The sequence below is a fragment of the Elephas maximus genome, chromosome 24 (genome assembly GCF_024166365.1).
Source record: "Elephas maximus indicus isolate mEleMax1 chromosome 24, mEleMax1 primary haplotype, whole genome shotgun sequence".
Classification (NCBI taxonomy): domain Eukaryota; kingdom Metazoa; phylum Chordata; class Mammalia; order Proboscidea; family Elephantidae; genus Elephas; species Elephas maximus.
The window spans coordinates 27030525-27050744 of record NC_064842.1 but is presented as its reverse complement, the minus strand read 5'-3'; the positions used below and the strand labels follow the sequence as shown (position 1 = coordinate 27050744).

General features: G+C 37.9%; 1 protein-coding gene across 6 annotated transcripts in view; it reads left to right on the top strand.

Moving 5' to 3' along the window:
- Nucleotides 1-20220, top strand: part of RYR2 (ryanodine receptor 2) — a 750192-nt gene that overhangs the window by 191648 nt on the left and 538324 nt on the right. For all 6 annotated transcript variants that reach the window (XM_049868553.1, XM_049868552.1, XM_049868551.1 and 3 more), the window contains exon 2: nt 16703-16822. In XM_049868553.1, coding sequence (XP_049724510.1) covers nt 16759-16822 — 64 coding nt within the window. In that variant the 5' untranslated portion in view covers nt 16703-16758. The remainder of the gene's footprint in view (nt 1-16702; nt 16823-20220) is intronic.

Here is a 20220-nt window from a genome sequence, read left to right as displayed (position 1 = left end):
CCTTGTGGGATTGGTTGACTAGATTTGAAGACCTAAGTCTATAGTCTGGGACAGACTGTTCAATTGATGTATCATAGTTCATAAAGTTATGTTCTACATTCTAGTTTAGTGAGTAGCATTTGGGGACTTAAGAACTTGCAAGCGACCATCTAAGGTACAACTATTGATCTCTATGCTTTCGGGGCAAAGAGAAAGAAGGAAACCAAATAAAGAAGAAACTAATCTACAGGACTAATAGTCTACATGAACTATGGCCTCATCTATCCTAAGACCAGAAGAACTAGATGATGCCCAGCTATCACTACCAACCATTCTGACCAGAGACACAATAGATGGTCCCAGATAGAGTGGAAGAAAAACGTAGAACAAGACTCAGGTTTTTAAAAAAGGCCAGACTTACTGTACTGGTAGAGACTAGAGGAACCCCTGGAACTATTGCCATGAGATACCCTTAAAATTTTGTACTGAAACCACACCTGGAAGTCAGCTTTCAGCTAAATAATAGATTGGATCATAAACAATATCACCTGTGAGTACTGTGCTCCTCTAAAAAATCATCTATATGAAAGCAACTTGTCAACGTTTAACCAAAAGCGAAGATGAGAAGGTAAAAGGGGTCAAGGAAGCTGGATTAATGGAAATGGAACAACCAGAAGAGAAATGAGAATGTTGACACATTGTGAAAAATGTAACAAATGTCACTGAACAATATGTATAGAAATTATTGAATGGGAACCTAATTTTCTGTGTAAACTGTCACCAAAACACAATAAAATATAATAATAATAAAAAGTAGCTATATATAAAGAAAAAAGTATTCAGGATTAACTGGAGAGTCTGGTTTTAATTACTGCTTGACTCTCACTGAGATAAAGGAGAATGAGGGAGGATAAAATTTTGGAAGTTAAATCAAGATTTACATTTTGCACGTGAAATTCCGGGGAGAATATATATATATAAAATATATATATGTCCTATTAAATATGATTATTATAGATGGCTATTCATAAGGTAAAGTTTATTTTTGTTTATGTTTCTGTGACATTTAAGAAAGACATTTAAGAGCTTCTCTATAAAAGTTTTTAATTTTGATTTTGCTAACTGTTCGTAGGTAGGAAGTTAAAAATTCAAGTCACCGAAGATTAGGGACGACCTGTGAGGAGTCCAGCAAAGCTAGCCTCTGGATCAGTTGGTTGGTGACAGTTAAACTATTAGGAAATGCTTAAGGGTTTATTTAGAGTTTATGGGTGCAGTAAATTTGCTCAACACTGATGGATTTCCTGGTTTAGTGTATTAAAGGTGAGAAAGGCAAAGTTGCTTTCTGATAGAAGTGTTTATTTCTGCTAAGCTGGGAGTAGAAAGGCATTGATGAGATGTTTGTGTATCCAGAGGAAACATTCTGCCTTCTGCTTGGACGACTGCCACCTGAGACAGTTGGGAAGGAAGTGAGAGGTCTAGATGGTCTCAGATATTTGGGTGTTTCTGTCCAGCTCTCCTTTAGTCGACATTACCCAGGCACATTGTTAATGCTGACCTTACAGGCTGTAATCTCCTGCTTGTCATTTTGTGTATATACTTTTGCATAAAATTCATCAGCATAGAACAAGAGATTACTTCGGTAGCTTATATTATTTTATGAGATAAAATATTATTATCATCTTGTATAAAACTATATACGCAACAGGAGTCCTTACGATACTGATGAAAATCAGCACTGACTCATGGTGACCCCATGTGAAACTGAACGAAATGTCTGGTCCTGCACCGTCCCCATGGTCTTTGCTATGCTTGAGTCCATTTCTGCGACTGCTTTGTATTTTGAGTGCCTTCCAACGTAGGGCCTCATCTTCCAGCACTCAATCAGACAATATTCTGTTGTTTTCATTGGCTAATTTTCAGAAGTACACCTAGTTCCCTCTTTTTTAAAAAAATGCAACAGGCTTATGAAGTAAAAGTGTGAAAGGTACGCTTAATTTCCCTCCTTGACTTTGCACAGGAGAGGAATTCTCTTCTCGTCTCCTTTCACAGAACCATAAAATGTGAGTGCTGGAAAGGACCTTGGAGGACGTTTGGTTTGTCTACTAGCGGAGCCCTGGTGGTGCAGTGGTTAAGTGCTATGGCTGCTAACCAAAATGTTGGCAGTTCAAATCCACCAGCCGCTCCTTGGAAACCCTATGGGGCAGTTTTCTGTTCGATAGGGTCCCTATGAGTTGGAATTGACTTGACGGCGGTGGGTTTGGTTTTTTTTTTACTAGTGAGGAAACAGAGGACTTATCAGTCACGTTGTAGTCCAAACAGCCTCATCTCGCTGCAAATAAAAATAGGACTAAGGGGAAGGATATATTTTTCCCAAACTACCTGTAGTATCAACTTAGTGGCTTACTTCCCCCATGCCCTAGTGTAGACATTCACATATCCTGTCATTCTGTGTGTGTTTGATTATGAATTTGCTTCAGTGTCTGTAGTTTTTATTGTCAAGATTTATCTTTTGGCCAGGAGTCCCTAAGTATTAATTTGTGGATTCTGGCTTACTTCGATGGAACTTGATACTGTGGTTCCTTTCTTTATCCAGCACTAGTGGCCATTGTTACTGATGCCCAGCTCTGCTTGGAACCCTTAGGCTGCCGCGTTTGCCCCTGTGTCACATACAAGGTGCCACGTAGAGAGCACTTCCAACACACAGTCCTGACTTGTTGCCCTCAACCCAATCCTTATAGTTGAATACTTTGGTTATCAATTTTATTCCTGATTCTGTTGTTCTTTTTGCTTTGTTTTACTGCATTTAATGGTTAGTCCCATTTTCTCATTCACGATCTTGGTGACTGTCAACAACAATTTAGGTTCTACTTCCTGATACACATCGAATAGACTCTTATAGGGCTTTGATGCTAATAGGCTCCTACCCTAGCTTTGTTCTTTTTGGCAGTGAATGTAGTGCCATTCTTCTTCAGTTTGTCATTCCTGGCATAGTAGACCATATGATTTCCAATTCAAAATGGCAAATACCAGTCCATTTCAGCACACTAATGCCTAGAATACTGATCTTTATGCATCCCATTTCATTTTTTATGACTTCCAATTTTTCTAGATTCATATTTGTACATTTCATGTTCTGATTATTAATGGATGTTTGCAGCTGTTTCTTCTCAATTTGAGTCATGTCACATCAGCAAATGAAGTTCTCGAAAGCTTTACTCTATCCATGGCATTTAGATTGACTCTACTTTGAGGAGGCAGCTCTTCCCCAGTTGTATTTTGAGTGTCTTCCAGCCTGAGGGGTTCATCTTTGGCGCTATATCAGTCAGTGTTACGCTGCTATTCATAAAGTTTTCACTGGCCAGTTTTTTCAGAAGTAGATTGCCAGGTCCTTCTTCCTACAATGCTGTCAGTAATAGGATAATATCCATAAACCAAAAGGTAGACAACTTAATATGATCATTATTTCAATTGACACACCAGCCACTAAGGCCAAAGATGAAGTAACTGAAGATTTTTACCAACTTCTGCAGTCTGAAATTGATCAAACATACAATGAAGATGTGTTGATAATTACTGGTTATTAGAATGCAAAAGTTGGAAACAAAGAAGACCCAGTAGTTGGAGAACATGGCCTTGGTCTTAGAAACATGATAGAATTTTGCAAGACCAATAACTTATTCATTGCAAATACCTTTTTTCGACAACATAAATGGGGACTGTACACATGAACTTCATTAAATGGAATACACAGGAATTAAATTGATGACATCTGTGGGAAGAGACAAAGGAAAAGCTCAACATCATCAGTCAGAACAAAGCCAGGTACAGACTGCAGAACAGACCATCAGTTCCTCATGTGCAAGTTCAAGTTGAAGCTGAAGAAAATTAAAACATAGTCCATGGGAGACAAAGTACAACCTTGACTATATCCCACCTGAATTTAGGGTCCTCCTCAAGAATAGATTTGACACATTGGACACTAATAACTGAAGACCAGATGAATTGGGGAATGACATCAGGACATCAGACATAAGAAAGCAAGAGGTCATTAAAAAGACAGGAAAGAAAGAAAAGACCAAAGTGAATATTAGAAGAGACTCTGAAACTTGATCTTGAATGTTAGAGTAGCTAAAGTGAAGGGAAGAAATGATGAAGTAAAAGAGCTGAACTGATGATTTCAAAGGGCAGCTCAAGAAGACAAAGAAAAGTATTATAATGATGTGCAAAGACCGAAAAGGAAGAACACGCTTGTCATTTTTCAAGCTGAAAGAACTGAAAAAAAAGTTAAGGCCTCAAGTTGCAATAGTGAAGGATTCTATGGGGAAAACATTAAACGATGCAGGAAGCATCACAGTATATACAGAGGAGTACACAGAGTCACTATACCAAAAAGAATTGGTTGATGTTCAACTGTTTCATCATGGATTACACCTCAACATAAAAAAACAAAAGCCCTTGTGACTGGACCAATAAGCAACATCGTCATAAATGGAGAAATGATTGATACTGTCAAGGATTTCATTTTACTTGATCTGCAATCAACACCCATGGAAGTGGCAATCAAGAAATACAAAGGATATATTTTATTGGACAAACCTGCTACGAAAGACCTCTTTAATGTGTTAAAAGCAAAGATGTCACTTTGAGGACTAAGGTGTGCCTGACCCAAGCCATGGTATTTTTAGTCACCTAATATGCATTTTTTTTAATAAAAAAAAATTTTTTTTTTTTTAATATGCATGTGAAAGCTGGACAGTGAATAAGGAAGACTGAAGAAGAATTGATGCCTTTAAATTAAGGTGTTGGCAAAGAATACTGAATATACCTCAAACTGCCAGAAGAACAAGCAAGTCTGTCTTGGAAGAAGTACAGCTAGAATGCTCCTTAGAAGCAAGGATGGTGAGATTTCATCTCATGTACTTTGAACATGCTATCAGGAGGGACCGGTTCCTGGAGAAGGACGTCATTCTTGGTAAAGTAGAGGGTCACTGAAAAAGAGGAAGACCCTCAATGACGTGGGTTGACACAGTGGTTGCAATGATGGGCTCAACCATAGCAACAGTTGTGAGGATGGTGCAGGACAATCAGTGTTTCCTTCTGTTGTACATACGGTAGCTATGAGTGGGAACTGAATGGAAGGTTCCTAACAACAACATCTAGCTTTGGAGAAAGGAAACTGAACAATTTGGGATTAGTGTATTTGGAAACCACTAACTCATTTTCTCATTCCTTTGATTTCCTGCCCCCCACTTTTGGTATTATGAACTGTTTCATAGTAGTTTCTACATATGTAATAAGTATACACAAACATATATAACATATATGTTAGGTTTAAATAATAAGTATATGGTTAGCACTAATTTAGTCAGATGGTGACACATTAACTAAGACCTTCGAAATCTGCTCTATGCTTCTTTCCAGTTGTGGTCTTCCAACACACTCCATTCTCTTTGCCCCCGAGGTAATCACCCTCTCGAATTTTATGTTAATCATGCCTTGGCTTTCCTTTATAATGTTACTTTATATTTATATGTCCCTATATATTTTTTATATAATATTTTTTAAAATTTGGTACATTTTGACCTTTATATAATTGCAATTACACTGTATTTATTTTTCTATGACATGGTTTTTTAACTCAATGTTAAGTTTATGAGATTCACGTATGTTGCTGTGTGTTAAAAAAAAACACGTTGCCGTCAAGTCAATTCTGACTCATAGCGACCCTATATGTTGCTGTGTATAGCTGTAGTTTATCCATCTTCACTGTTGTATACTTTTATTTTACAATTATACCGCAATTTACTTATATACTATTTTGAGGGTACTTGGGTCGTTAACAACTTTTAGCTATGCAAGCAATGCTATGCTTACATCTGCTTTCTTATACAAGTAAATAAGAATTTCCCTAGGAAATTTACTTAGAAATAGAACTGCTGGGTTGTGGGGCATGCACATTTTCAACTTTAATGTCAAATGTTTTGTAACTATTTACTTTCCCACTAGCAGTGAGTGAGTTCCCATTGTTCCACATTCTTGCCAACCCTTGGTATTGTCAGACTTATTTTTGCCAGTCTGGTGGGTGTTAAATTGATTTTATTTTGCTTTTGCCTGTGTTTCTGTAATTACTGATGAGGTTGAACTTCTTTTCATATGAAAATTCACTATTTGTATTTTCTCTTCTGTGAAATGCTGTTCATGTCTTTTGGCCATTTCCTACTTTTTTTTTTCCTCATTGATACATGTAAGTTCTTTGTTCTTTTGTATGCTATGTGCATTTCCAATATGTTCTTCTAAGATCTGGTTTGTCATGTACTTTCTTTATGGTAGTTTTTGATTAACACAGTTTCTTGATTTTAATCAAGCTGAATTTATCAATCTTTTACGTAGCTCTGCTTTGCTTGAGAAATCCTTTCTTATTCCAAGACCAGAAAGATATTCTTTCGTATTTTCTTCCAGGAGTTTTAAAATTTTACCTTTCACAGTTTAAGTCTTTAAATCTGAGAACTGACTTTTGTTTATGATACAGGAAGCCAATTTTATTTTTTCCCATTTAGATATTTAGCTACACAGTCAGCATTTATTAAACAGTGGATTTCTTCTTTTTTTTTTTCATATAATTTGTCAGCAAATTCTGTCACTTTTACTTTCAAAATATATTATGTTAATTGCTGTGTCTCTAGTGGGTACCGAATAAACACAGGCAGCCTTGCTTTGCATGGGTACAGATTTCAGTTACCATGGTTTATTTAAATAACATCAGTCCCCCAACAAAATGGTTCAGATTTCATTTACCACAATGTATTAACTGTGTGAGTAACTGCATAAAGTACAAACTTTGCTGCTAGCTCTTCAGTCCATGAATCACTATATAAATAACAGATGAGCATTTGGATTGGTGATCAATCATACCACATCTTTCAAAGCCTGTTGGTGATTGGTTGCTGTGCATCTATTATTCAGTTCCCAGACAGCAAAGCCTGTAGTTGTGTTGCCTCCTTGTCTCCAAGTGATCTACTCATAGTGCATTTTACACAAATGGATAATCACACATGGAACTGGTTGACAAAGGTGAAAGTACAGCAAAGAAACAAGAAGTGTCAGTGCCGGAAGTGAAATTCGGATTAAACATAAACGGAGTTACAGTAGAAAGAGCTGACCCTTGGTATTTCTACCATTCAGAGACTCTAGATACACAGCCAACAGAATGTACTGAAGGCAGGCTTATTGACAGAAATCGGGACAATGGTTGTGTAAGAAAGGATGAAGATATCTCAGAGGACGTGACACTGGCAAAAAACCTGACATTAAAGGAACTCTCAGAGACATTTCATAACGTTGAAACTGCAAAGGATAAAATGTTGGAAGCTGATTCAGACTTAGAAAGGATTATGACCATTTACCATTGCTTAAAAAAGATGCTCTGTATGGGAAGTTATGTGATGCGAAGAAGGCAGGCAGTATTTAAACTACTCCTGATTACTTTTTCACAAAGAAATAAAACATTTTAATTCTCAGTATTTCTCATGTTCAAGTTATAAGGTGCTAAATAGATATTAGTTTTATTTTTGTTTCCATTTCTCTTTACCCCTCTGTAACCAATAGTTTGAGAGTTTTTAATGTTTTGACTAAAATACTTAGAGGTCACAGAACAATTGTGAATTTCCCCATTGATTGTTAAGGTTACTTTACACATTCATTTTTATGGTTCTGTACTACCAGGCAAAGTGAGGACTATCGGTGGGCTTTCTGTTTTCTTTGTTTTTAATGATCTCAATTCATTTGTTCGGATAAGTACACTATTTGCTGTAAGAAAAAACAATGATCTAGATAATATTTTATCTAGCCATATGCCAGAAAAGTTGAAAGCAATGATGGAATAAATGAGATAAACTTGTGAGGCACTTATCACAGTGCCTGGGACATCTTAGGCACTCAGTAAAGGCAAAATCTATCCAGAATGTGATTCCTTCTCTCCACCTCCACTGCTGCCACACTGGTCTGAGCCCCGTCATCTCTCCTGAGTGAATGCAGTGATCTATAATAGGGCTCCCTGCTTCCGCCCTGGCCTCCTATCAGCTTGTGTTTAGTACATTATGCACAGTGATTCTTTTAAAGCAAAAATCTAATTATGTCACTGCTCTACTATGTCTAATTATGCCTATGTCTACTTAAAGTTCTGCAGTGGCTCTCTATTTTACTTACACTGGCCTCACCACTGCTCCACCAGGGTTTCCTTGTGGAGCAGTGGTTAAGAGCTACGACTGCTAGCCAAAAGATCGGCAGTTCGAATCCACCAGGCGCTCCTTGGAAACTCTATAGGGAAGTTCTCCTCTGTCCTATAGGGTCACTATGAGTTGGAATAGACTCGACGGCAACGGGTTTGGTTTTAGTTTTGGCCTCAAGGCCTGTCACGATCCAGACCATTATCTCTGACCCCAGCTCCTACTCTGTTCTCCATGCTCAATCTACTGGAGCCAAAGTGGCTTCCATCCTGTTTATTGAACATACTAGGTGCGCTCCTGTGGGGCCTTTTACTGGCTGCTCCCTGTGCCTGCAATGTTTTCCATCCAGATAGTCATGTCGGTAATTCCCTTGTCTCTTTCAAGTCTTTGCTCAAACTTCACCATCTTAGCAAGGGCCTTGACAGTTCCGTTAAATAAACATTTCAGCCATCCTAACCTCAGCAACACCCATGATTCCACTAATACTGTTCTATTTTTTTCTCAAAGAACTTTTCTAACGTCATTTACAAAGTTATTAGGCTGCCCCTGCCAGAATGTAAGCCCAATGCGTTCAGAGATCTGTGATCTGTTCAGGGTTTATCTCAAGTGCTCACAGTGTCCCCTAGGAAATACTTGTTAAATGATGAATGCATGTGTGAGTGAAATCTTTGATGTTGTTGCTTGCTAATTATTTTCCATGTTACTACTACTCCGGTAGACTTGGCAGCATTTGTTATTGAAATCGTGTCTCACTCATCTCAAAACTGCCTGGACTGCAGTAATCTAGTAGTGGCCTCACCCTATAGATAGTAGATCTCTGTTCTGAAACATTTTAAGGTCATAGGAAGAATACAAACGGATTTAACAAAAGGGAATCAATTCAACATGTACTTACTGAGCACATCTTATGGTCTGTGGTCTCAATGGGATGAAGGTATGACTGCCTTATGTTTTAACTAAAACATCCATTTTCACTGGAGTCCTGGTTTCAGTAGAATTGAACCTGAACAGCTTGACAGATTAACCACAGGATAAAATACATGTGGTGAGCTTTTTGAGTTGTAGCTAACTGGAAAGATTCTCAGGAGGCAACTGAGGGAAAGGGCTAGCCAAAGAAAGTCTAAATCTGCATAAATGTTTTAGAGGACAAGCATAGCATGAGTTTAAGGAAAGCACTGGGCGTGATGTGAATGATATTTTTAATGACCAGAGTTATCAAGTGCATTTCTTGATTTTTCAGGAGTACGATGCATTGATTTACTTCGATTGCATATGGAAAGAGCATTGCAATCAAAATTTTATTATGTTTATGTTGAAATAGGCGGGAGTGGGGAACTTAGATTGCTTTTTTCTTCATTCATGCAATTGGGTTTTATATTGATGTCAGGGATGCTTGTGATACGTTAAGGTTTGTCATAGATCTAATAGGCAGGATAAGTAATTTTCCTCCCATATTGCTCTATTTCCTGGCTGCACGGAGCCGTGAAATCACTTAATGGGATCATGTAATACTAGCTTTAATTGGAAATTAAATAGGATCTTACCTTGCTAATTCTAGAAAGAAACTCCATTCTGTCACACATTTTTATGAGCAATTATAAGGTGGATTGTGACAAGCAATCGTTAATCGAGTATGTTGTATTTGCCAGGCACAGTATTAGACTAGGGATATAATGATGAATGAAATAAATCTTGTCCCTGCTCTGACAGAACAAGTAATAGCCTGGAAACACATACAGATGGAGAGAATTTGGCTTATGTAACTGAGAAGAAGTGATCCCTGTCTGCAAGTAACTTAGCACAGTCATGGTTTAAGAAGTGTGTTCCGTATTATTAAACATCTATTAGAAAATTAATATGGAAGTAGAGTGGGAGGATCCTAAATAAAATTTTAAGGCTCCAAAGGGTCGGCAGTTCTAATCTGCCAGGTGCTCCTTGGAAACTCTATGGGGTAGTTCTACTCTGTCCTATAGAGTCACTGTGAGTCGGAATCGACTTGACGGCACTGGGTTGGTGGGTCTTCTGGAATGGATCAAGATGTTGGCTTTGAAGGAACTATCTTTCATTTGATACTTGTTACCAAGGAAAGGCAGAAACCCCTGTAAATTGCCACCATCAGGTGTGGATGGAATTTGCATATTTTTAGAATCAGATTCATTGTTGTTAATTACCCTCAAGTTGGCATGGACTCATGGCGACCCTATGTACCACAGAACAAACTGATGCCTGGTCCCAGGCCATCTTCATGGTCATGGATATAATATGGTTGAGTACTTCGTTGTGATGGTTGTGTCAATTCACTTCACTGAGGGCTTCCCTCGTTTTCACGGAACCTCTGCTTTACCAAAAAGATTGATCAAAAAAAAAAAGATTCATTAGAGGTCATTTATTCGTTCAACAGGTATTTCTTGATTGAGTGCTTCCTCTGAGCCAGCATTCTTGCAGGTCTTGGGATACACTTGACAAAGTCCCTTCCCTTATAAAACTTAATGTCCTAATAGGGGAGGGAGACAATTAAAAAATATCAAAATAGCATATAGTTATAGAATATAGCATCAGGAAGTGATAATAAAGAGGAGGGGGCAAGAGAAGGGTTTCAGAGTAAAATAGGGGCTGTATTTTGAATATGGTGATCATGAGAGTGGTTTACTGTGTGTGGCCTCCCGGCATGGGAAGCACAATCAAGTTAGTCTTGCTCAGAGTCACGAAAAGAAAGAGCAAGACACACGCACATACCTACATGCACACATGCACACATACCCTCCAATAATTCACTGCTCAACATCTTCTCCTCATTCTCTTTTCCCCAGCCCTCTCACCACCCCTACACTTACATACAGGAACAATGTACAGTTTCACTTTCTTTCTTGTTCTACCTCTAGAACAGTAAAAGACTGTGGGGATTTAGTAAGACATTGAGCACAACACAATTTGGATCTTTTTTATTAGCACTACATACTTTGAAAACACGGTGTATCTTTGATCTTACAGAATATATAAGTTCCAGAAGTACTTTGTTATTTTTTTCTTATTTTAGCCATGCTGAGCATGAATTTATATTCAGATGTACTCCTAGGAAAATAATGTCATTTTTTTCTTAGCCAACAACTTTTTAAATACAACGATCACTGGAAATTAATGAACACCTGGAGGGCTAGTTAGGAAGTGGTTGCTTTGTGATGGGGCTTCACGGGTGACTGGTACTATAAGTTAGAGACTAAGTGTTGCTGCTGCGTATAGGAAATAAGTGCAAGTTGAATTTTCACTTTTTAAATTTACGTTGCATAGTCTTCAGGCTTCTTTTCTGCTTCTGAAGATTCATCGTATCTCATCACTTCCAACCTGCCGTTCCACCATGGAGAGAATTTTCTAGGATGTACTTATATGCCCCTTTTTGCTACTGATGTTAATTGAAAGGGTTGATGAATGTATGTATTCTTCTACTACCCTGTTATGTGTGCTTCTGTTTCTTTGAAGTTGAAATGTCAAAATATAAATGGTTAGACTTTTTAGGTATTTAGCAGTTAGAATCTGGTAAATGAGATAATTTGTTTTGAATGTGATAACTATAACTCCACTTATTTGGTGTCTGTGTAGGGCCTTTTGTAGGCCCATCGTTGTAGAAGGTACTTTCTCTGTCTTATCTCCTCATTTGAGATTCATTATTCTGCCTAGGATCACATAACCTAGTACATGGCAGAGCTGGGGTGGAATCCAGATCTCCCTAATTCCCAAGTCCATGTTCGTTGCACTATTTCTTGCTTTTTTCTACTGAGTCATTCTCTACATCATTGTTTCCCATGTATAGCTTTTCTTATAATCCCTGTCTCTCATTCACTGGAAGCCAGTGTTGCATTTCAAAGAATTGAACTAATGAATCATCTATAACCATTTGAAGTAAACCATCATCATTTGAAATATGATTCACATAGTTAATGTGTGGTTTAACTAAGATGACTTTTCTGATGAATTTGGACCAGAAACTCTGTTATTGACCTGTTTTGCTGTGTTAGTTTTGGAAGGATGTGTATGCCTGCTAATAAATCTGTTTCTTTCATATTTTTTTTTTTTAGTTTTATTTTGTTGTCATTGTTGAGAATATACGCAGCAAACACACACTAATTCACCTGCTTCTACATGTGTAATTCAGTGACCTTGATTATATTCTTTGAGTTGTGCAACGATTCTCACCCTCCTTTTCTGAGTTATTTCTCCACCATTAACATAAACTTACTAACCCCTAAGGTTCCTATCTAATGTTTCCTGTTGCTGTTATCACTTTGATCCCATATGGATAGTTCTTAAAAGAGCATAATGTCCAAGGAAGACATTTTTTACTAGTTAAGCTAAAGTGTTGTTTGGTTTTAAGAAGACTTCAAGGGGGATATTTTTGGTTTAAGCTTTAAAGATTGTCTCAGGGCAATAGTTTTAGAGGTTCATCCAACCTTCATGGCTCCAGAAAGTCTGAAGTCCATGAGAATTTTAAATTCTGCTCTACATTTTCTCCCATTTGATTAGGATTCTCCTATAGAATCTTTGATCAAAATGTTCGGTAATGGAGGCCGGGCCCCACCCGATTCTTCTGGTCTCATGACAAAGGAGTCAGTTGTTCATGGAGGCAATTAGCCACACATTCCATATCCTCCTTCTATTTCTCATTCTTCTTCTTGCTGTGGTGCCCCAGACAAATAGAGACTAATTGTCATGCCTTAATGGGCCCTTGCAAGCTTTTAAGATCCCAGGCACTATTTGAAGAGCTAGGAGATAGAACAGAAGCCCTAAACATGTTATTAGGCCAATTAACTGGGATGTCCTGTGAAACCATGACCCTAAACCTCCAAACCCAGAAACCAAATCCCATGAAGTTTTTCAGTTGTACATAAGCAGCCTAAGTAGCTACTCTTTTTTTTTGGCCATTGTTGTAAATATATCTGTTCCACAACTTTGGCCAATTCAACTTTTAACGGGCATGCAACTTATTGACGCCAATTGCAATAATTGGCCGTGCAGTCTTACCCTTAATCAACGCGATTTTTCCATCACCATTAACCTGCCTTTTCTCCTTCCCTCCTGCCCTGGTTACCACTAATAAACTTTGTTCTCTATACATTTGAAATTTCTTGTCTTTTTATGTAAGTGAAATCATTCAATATTTGTCCTTCTGTGACTGACTTATTTTTCTCAGCATAAGGCCTTCAAGCTCCATCCATATTGTAGCATGTATCAAGCCTCCGTTTCTTCTCCTGGCTGAGCAATATTCCATTGTATGCATGTACCACATTTTTTTATCCATTCATCTGTTGGTGGACATTTAGGTTTTTTCCATTTTTTGGCTATTATGAATAGTGCTGCAAAGGACATTGGTGTACAAGTCTCTGCTTTCAAGTCTTTTGAGTATATACCTAGAAGTGGAATTGCTGGATTATATGGTAGTTCTATTTTTAGTTTTTTGAGGAACCATTACACTGATTCAAGAATGACCGCACCATTTTGCATTCTCACCAGCAGTGAATAATGTTTCAAATTTTACTACAACAACCTCGTCAACATTCGTTATTTTCTCTTTTTTTAATTTTAGCCAGAGTTAAACGGTGTCTCATTGTGGTTTTAATTTGCATCTCTCTGATGGCTAATGATGTTGAGCATCTTTTCTTGTGTTTGGTGGCCATTTGAATGTCCTCTTTGGTGAAATGTCTGTTCAAGTCCTTTGCCCATTTTATGATAGGATTATTTGTCTTCTCGTTCTTAAGTTGTTGAAACTTTGTACATACTTTGGCTATTAGATTCTTATTGGATATATTGTTTCTGAAGATATGCTCCCAGTCTGTAGCTTGTCTTTTTATTTTTTGGTAAAATCTTTTGATGAAAAAAAGTTTTTAATTTTTATGAGGTTCTATTTATGTATTTTGTCTTTTGCTTTTTGTGCTTTTGTTATTATATTAGATAATCCATTGTCAAAAGCTAGGCCTGACAGCATTGCCCCTGTATTCTGAGAATTTTATGCTTTTAGTTTGCACATTTAGGTTCTTCATCCATTTTTAATTTTTTTGAGTGTATGGTGTAAAGGCGTGGATCCTTTTTCATTTTTCTGCATGTGGAAATCCAGTTTTCCCAGCAGCATTTATTGAAGACACTCTTCTTTTCCCCGTTGAATGGACTTAGCACCCTTGTCAAAAATCAGGTGACGGTAGATGTGTGGGTTTATTTCTGGAGTCTGAATTCTATTCCATTGGTCTGTGTGTCTACCAGTACCAGGCTCTTTTGATTACTGTTCCTGTATAGTATGTTTTAAAATAAGAATGTAGTGCGTCTTCCTACTTTGTTTTTCTCTTCCAACACTGCTTTACTTATTTGGGGCCTCTTGACATTCCATATAAAGTTGAGGATTGGTTTCTTCATTTCTGTAAAGAAGGCTGTTGAAATTTTGATCAGGATTACATGAATTTATAGATCATTTTGGGTGATATTTACATCTTAACAATATTAAATCTTCTAACCCAAGAACACAGAATGTCTTTCCATTTATTTAAGTCTTCTCTAATCTCTTTCATCAGTGTTTTATAATTTTCATTGTATTAAGTCCTTCGCATTCCTGGCTAAATTTACTCCTAGGTATTTTATTCTCTTAGATGCTATTATAAATGGAATTGTTTCCCTAATTTCCTTTTCAGATTTGTCATTTCTGGTGTATAGAAACCCAGCTGATTTTATTTGTTGATCTCATACCCTGCAACTTTTTAAAATTCCTCTGTTAGCTCTAGAAGTTTTCTTGTGGACTCTTTGAGATTTCTATGTATAGGATCATATCATTTGTGAATAGAGATAATTTTAATTCTTCTTTTCCAATCTGGATACATTTTATTTCTCTTTCTTGTCTTATTGCTCTGGCTAGAACTTCTAATACAATATTGAATAGAAGCAGTGAGAGTGGGTACCCTTGTCTTGTTCTGGATTTCAAGGGAAAGCTCTTAGTCTTTCTCCATTAAGTACAGTATTGGCTATTTTCTTTTCATATATAACCTGAATCATATTGAGGAATTTCCCTTTTATTCCCATTTTCTTTAGGGTTTTCAGTCAAGGAAGGGTGTTGGATTTTATCAAATGCTTTTTCTGTATCCAGAGAGATAATCATGTCGTTCTTTTCCTTTGTTCTGTTGATGCAGTTTATTACGTTGATTAACTTTCAAATGTTGAACCATCCCTTCATTTCTGTAATAAATCCCACTTGGTTATGCTGTATGAATCTTTTAATATGTTGTTGGATTCTGTTCACTAGTTTTCTTTTTTTTGTGGTGTCCTTGGTTTTGGTGTCATGGTTATGTTTACTTCATAGAATGAATTAGGGAGTATTCCTTCCTTCTCTAAGTGTTGGTGTTAATTCGTCTCTAAATATTTGTTAGAATTCCCCAGTGAAGCTATCTGGCCCAGGATTTTTTTTTTTTGGTTGGGAGTTTTTTGGTCACTGACTCATTCTCTTCACTTGTTATGGGCCTGCTGAGGACCTTCTATTTCCTCTTGGGTTGGTTTGGGTAGGTTGTGCCCTTCTAAGAATTTATCTGTTTCATCTAGGTTATCCAGTTTGTTGCCATATAGTTGTTCGTAATATTCTGTCAAAAGTCTCTTTATTTCTATTGGATCAATTGTAATGTCCTCTCTTTCATTTTTTATTTTGGCTATTTGCATCTTTTCTTTGTCAGTCTAGCTAAAACTTTGCCAGTTTTATTGATGTTTTCAGAGAACCACCTTCTGGTTTTATTGATTCTCTTTATTGTTTTTCTCTTTTCAGTTTTCTGCTCTGATCTTTGTTATTTCCTTTCTTCTGGTAGCTTTAGGCTTAGTTTGCTCTTCTCTTTCTAGTTCCTGGAGCTGTCGAGTTAGGCTGTTGATTTGAGATCTTTCATCTTTTTTCATGTAGGCATTTATTGCTATTAGTTTCCCTCTGAGTACTGCCTTCACTGCATTCCATAAGTTTTGGTATGTTGTGCTTTCATTTTCATTTGACTCTAGAAAATTTGTGATTTTGCTTTTGATTTCTTGACCCGTTGGTAGTTAATAGCGTGTTGTTTAATTTACATGTTTGTGCATTTTCCAGATTGTTTTTTTCTGTTATTAATTTCTAGCTTCAGATCTGTTCCATTCTTGATGATATAGGATGTCATACAAACATACGAGATAATTTCTATTGATGATTATCACAATGTTAAGAGTGATATTATGGAAGTCCTATATTTTACTGTTGTCCATGCGGGTTGTCTCCTGAGGTCAGTAATGATAGTGAGAAAACTATTGCTTGCATTGAATGCCAGTACCCCCAACCCAAGTTACTCTTCTGCAAATAAAAAGTGCTCTGAGAATTGACTCCGTAGTTTTCTTGACAGTTGCTCTTACATTTGCTCTGGATTTTAAAATGCCCCAAATTCATATTCTTCTAGATTTGATTTAAACTTATTCAGTCATGTCAAATCTCACATTTTCCCTCTTTTTCTCCCCCTTTGCAGGATGACGAAGTGGTTCTGCAGTGTACAGCAACCATCCACAAAGAGCAACAGAAACTATGTTTGGCAGCAGAAGGATTTGGCAACAGACTTTGTTTCTTGGAGTCTACTTCCAATTCCAAGGTGGGATAAATCCTTTTGAGGCTACCCAGATATTCAGGTTTTACTCATGACATTAAAGTTATTTATGGACAATTTACTGTTTTTGTGGGACACATAATATATAAACTAAAGGGGGGATTTCAAATCCTCCCTTTAGTTTATGTATTATGTGTTCACTTATTCATTAACCAAATTTTAATTGAGCCTCTACTCTATGCAAATACTGGGATATAATGACTAACAAGAAAATACAATTTCTTTGCAGTCATGATGTTTATATTCTAGTAGAAAAATAAACAAGTAAATAAGTAATATAATTTCAGAACTGATAAGGGCTATGCAGAAAATCAGAGTAATAGGGTAGAGAGTGATAAGGGGAAGACTCAACATTTCAAGAAGAATGTTTAGGGAAGGTCTTTGTGAGGCAGTGACATTTGAGCAGATCCAGAGAAAGTGAGGGAGTGAGCAGTGCTAAGTTCTTGAACATTCTAGATAGAGTCACCAGGGAATGCAAGGGCCCTGGGTTAGGAAGGAGCTTATAGTGTGTTTAAGGAACAGTAAGAAGGCCACTGTAGCTGTTTAATGAAAGGACTAATGGTAGGAGATGAGGTCTTATAGGGTTGCATCATGTAGGGCCTTCAGCCATGGTTAGGAGTTAAGCTTTCTTCTCACTGTGAAAGGAGGTGAGTGATGTGGTTCAATTTACGTATTTAAAAGATTAAACCAGTTGTCATCCTTGAGTTCCATTCATGGTGACCTCATGTGTGTCAGAGTAGGCTTTTCAGTGGCTGAATTTTTGGTAATAGATGCCAGGCCTTTCTTCCAAGTCACCTCTGGGTGGACTTGAACCTCCATCCAACCTTTCAGTTAGCAGCCAAGCATGCATTGCCATTTGTAGCACCCAGAGACTCTGTTTAAAAGATAGCTTTGGCTTTTAAATGGCTTAGAGTAGGTAGGGTGAGCAAGAGTAGGAGCAGGGAGACTAGATGGAAGGTGGATGCAAAAGTCCAGGTGAGAACTAATGATGTTTGGACAGGAGTAGAAGCAATAATGGTGGTGTGGTGTGGATGGATTTGGCATATGCTTTGAGGATGCTTAATAGATCAGATTGTGTAGAATGCGGGAGAGGAAACGAGAATGTTTCTGTTGTGGGAAATCAACTAGAAAACAGTCAATTTAATACTATTTTGTATAGCACTTGTTGGCTTACAGGGTACTTGATATGTGCTGTCTCTTTTAATTTCACAATGGGAGCATGAGGAGTTATTGTTATCATATTCATTTTACAGATGAGGAAATAGAAAGCTAATAGAAGCTGAGTAGTGTACCTAAAATATTTAACCTGACTTTTGAAGTAACAGTGTTAGGAATATCATACTTATACTTAGGTCTTTTAGCTTCAAAATCTCATTTTTTCCTTCAGACCATAGCACCTATTTGGTTTTTCTGTAAAATAATAGTGAACAATGTATACTGTATTTTTATGCAAATAACAGGTGTGATATGTTTTTTGCCAACAGCGCCCTTCCCCCCACATAAGGTATTTTTGTTAGCATAGTATGCTAATTTTTTTACAGCAACATGTCAAAAAATTAGCATAACACGCTTACAAAAATACTTCCCAGGGGAAGGGCAAGGTTGGCAAAAAAAAGTATAACACTTGCATTATTTGCTTAAAAATATGGCATCATGAATTTATTTGTGTATAATAATGTAATACACCCAAACCAGCTGAAACCAAACCCACTGCTGTTGAGTTCATTCTGACTCATAGTGAGCCTATACTGCAGAGTAGAACTGTCCCACAGGGCTTCTAAGGCTGTATATCTTTACGGAAGCAGACTGCCACATCTTTCTCCTGTGGTGGGTTCGAACTGCTGACCTTTTGGTTAGCAGTGGAGCACTTTAACCACTGCACCACCCCGGCTCCTGTAATACACCCACTCCTCACTTATTGACATGGCTAGGTTCCAAAGACCAGGTCATTTTGTGAAAATCGGTGTTACATGAAAATGGAGAATTTTTTTTTTCTATTTTCAGACCATACATTTGTCTGATTTTTTTTTTTTAGGAAAATACAATCATAGAAATAATGACCACTAAGATTTACTCTGTGCTATAGGGTCGCTATGAGTCAGATATAGGGTCGCTGTGAGTCAGAATCGACTCGACGACAGTGGGTTTTTTTAAGATTTACTGATGTGCTCATTACTGTGATGAGTCCAGTTATGGATTATTCTTGCGCAAGGAAGGAGGCTTGGAGGAGACAAAGCTGGATAAAGCCGGGCTGTGTGAGGGCCCACAGCTTAACTACTTTACCTTCTTCCTGTGCTGGGTCAGAGCTTCCCTCCCAGAGCTGCCTCCAGGGTTCCACTCCTACCCGTGCAAGCCCTGTGTTCACAATCCAGGAGCCTGCTCTTTTCTCTGGGCCTGGTGAGTTACCAAGGCTCTGGGCTTCCTGAAAGGGCACTAGGAGCTGGGCCACATACCCGGCCCCAGCAAAATGGAGGCTTTAGGCCCAGTTTGGCTTACTTTGGAATGTCATTAAACTTGTACACGTTTCTTCCAAACGCCCTTTCTGATGCCTCTTTCTTTCCTTTCTTCCCACTCCACAACAATTTTGAGCTGCAGGGCCTCAGGCCACATAGGAGCTGGGACCTCAGAACCGGTGCCTGCTGGCTCTGTGCTGCCTGAGCAGCCACTTGGGGGCCTTGGCCATGGAAGTAGCTGGCTCTGCACAGCAGCTGGATGTGGTGCCCCCGCCAGCAGGGAGGAGTGGAAGGTGACGGGAAGCATGGTCCAGCTTCCCAGAGGCCGCCCTGAGACCCTCCTTGGGGAAGGGGACACTCCACAGCCATTGTTGCCATGCCCACCTCGTTAATGCACAAAATAGTAGGATAGTAGATTTTTTACTATTACCATAAATGTGAAATGTCAGATAACAAGATAGTTGATAAGTAAATTAGGTGGACCAAAAAAAAAAAACCACCAAACCCATTGCCGTTGAGTGGATTCCAACTTGTACTGACCCTATAGGACAGAGTAGAACTGCCCCATAGGGCTTTGCAAGGAGCGCCTTGGATTCGAACTGCCAACCTTTTGGTTAGCAGCTGTAGCTGTTAACCATTACGCCACCAGGGTTTTCAGGTAACAGTATTAATATTGTAATAGTTGATGACAAAACATTATGTATTTTATAAGTCCTACTTAGATTCATTTTCTATTTGACAAGCGTTTTTTGAGGGTTCTGTTTGTACAAACCATTGTGATAGGTGCCAGTTGTGAAAAAGATTTCTTCTTAAAAAAGAAACTATTAAACACTTTAACATTTGGCACTTTCCCAGTGGTTTCTAATATTTCGTAGCTGCTAGAACCATGCAGGCCACTTAGTTAGCAATGGTTTTTGATTTTCCACTTTG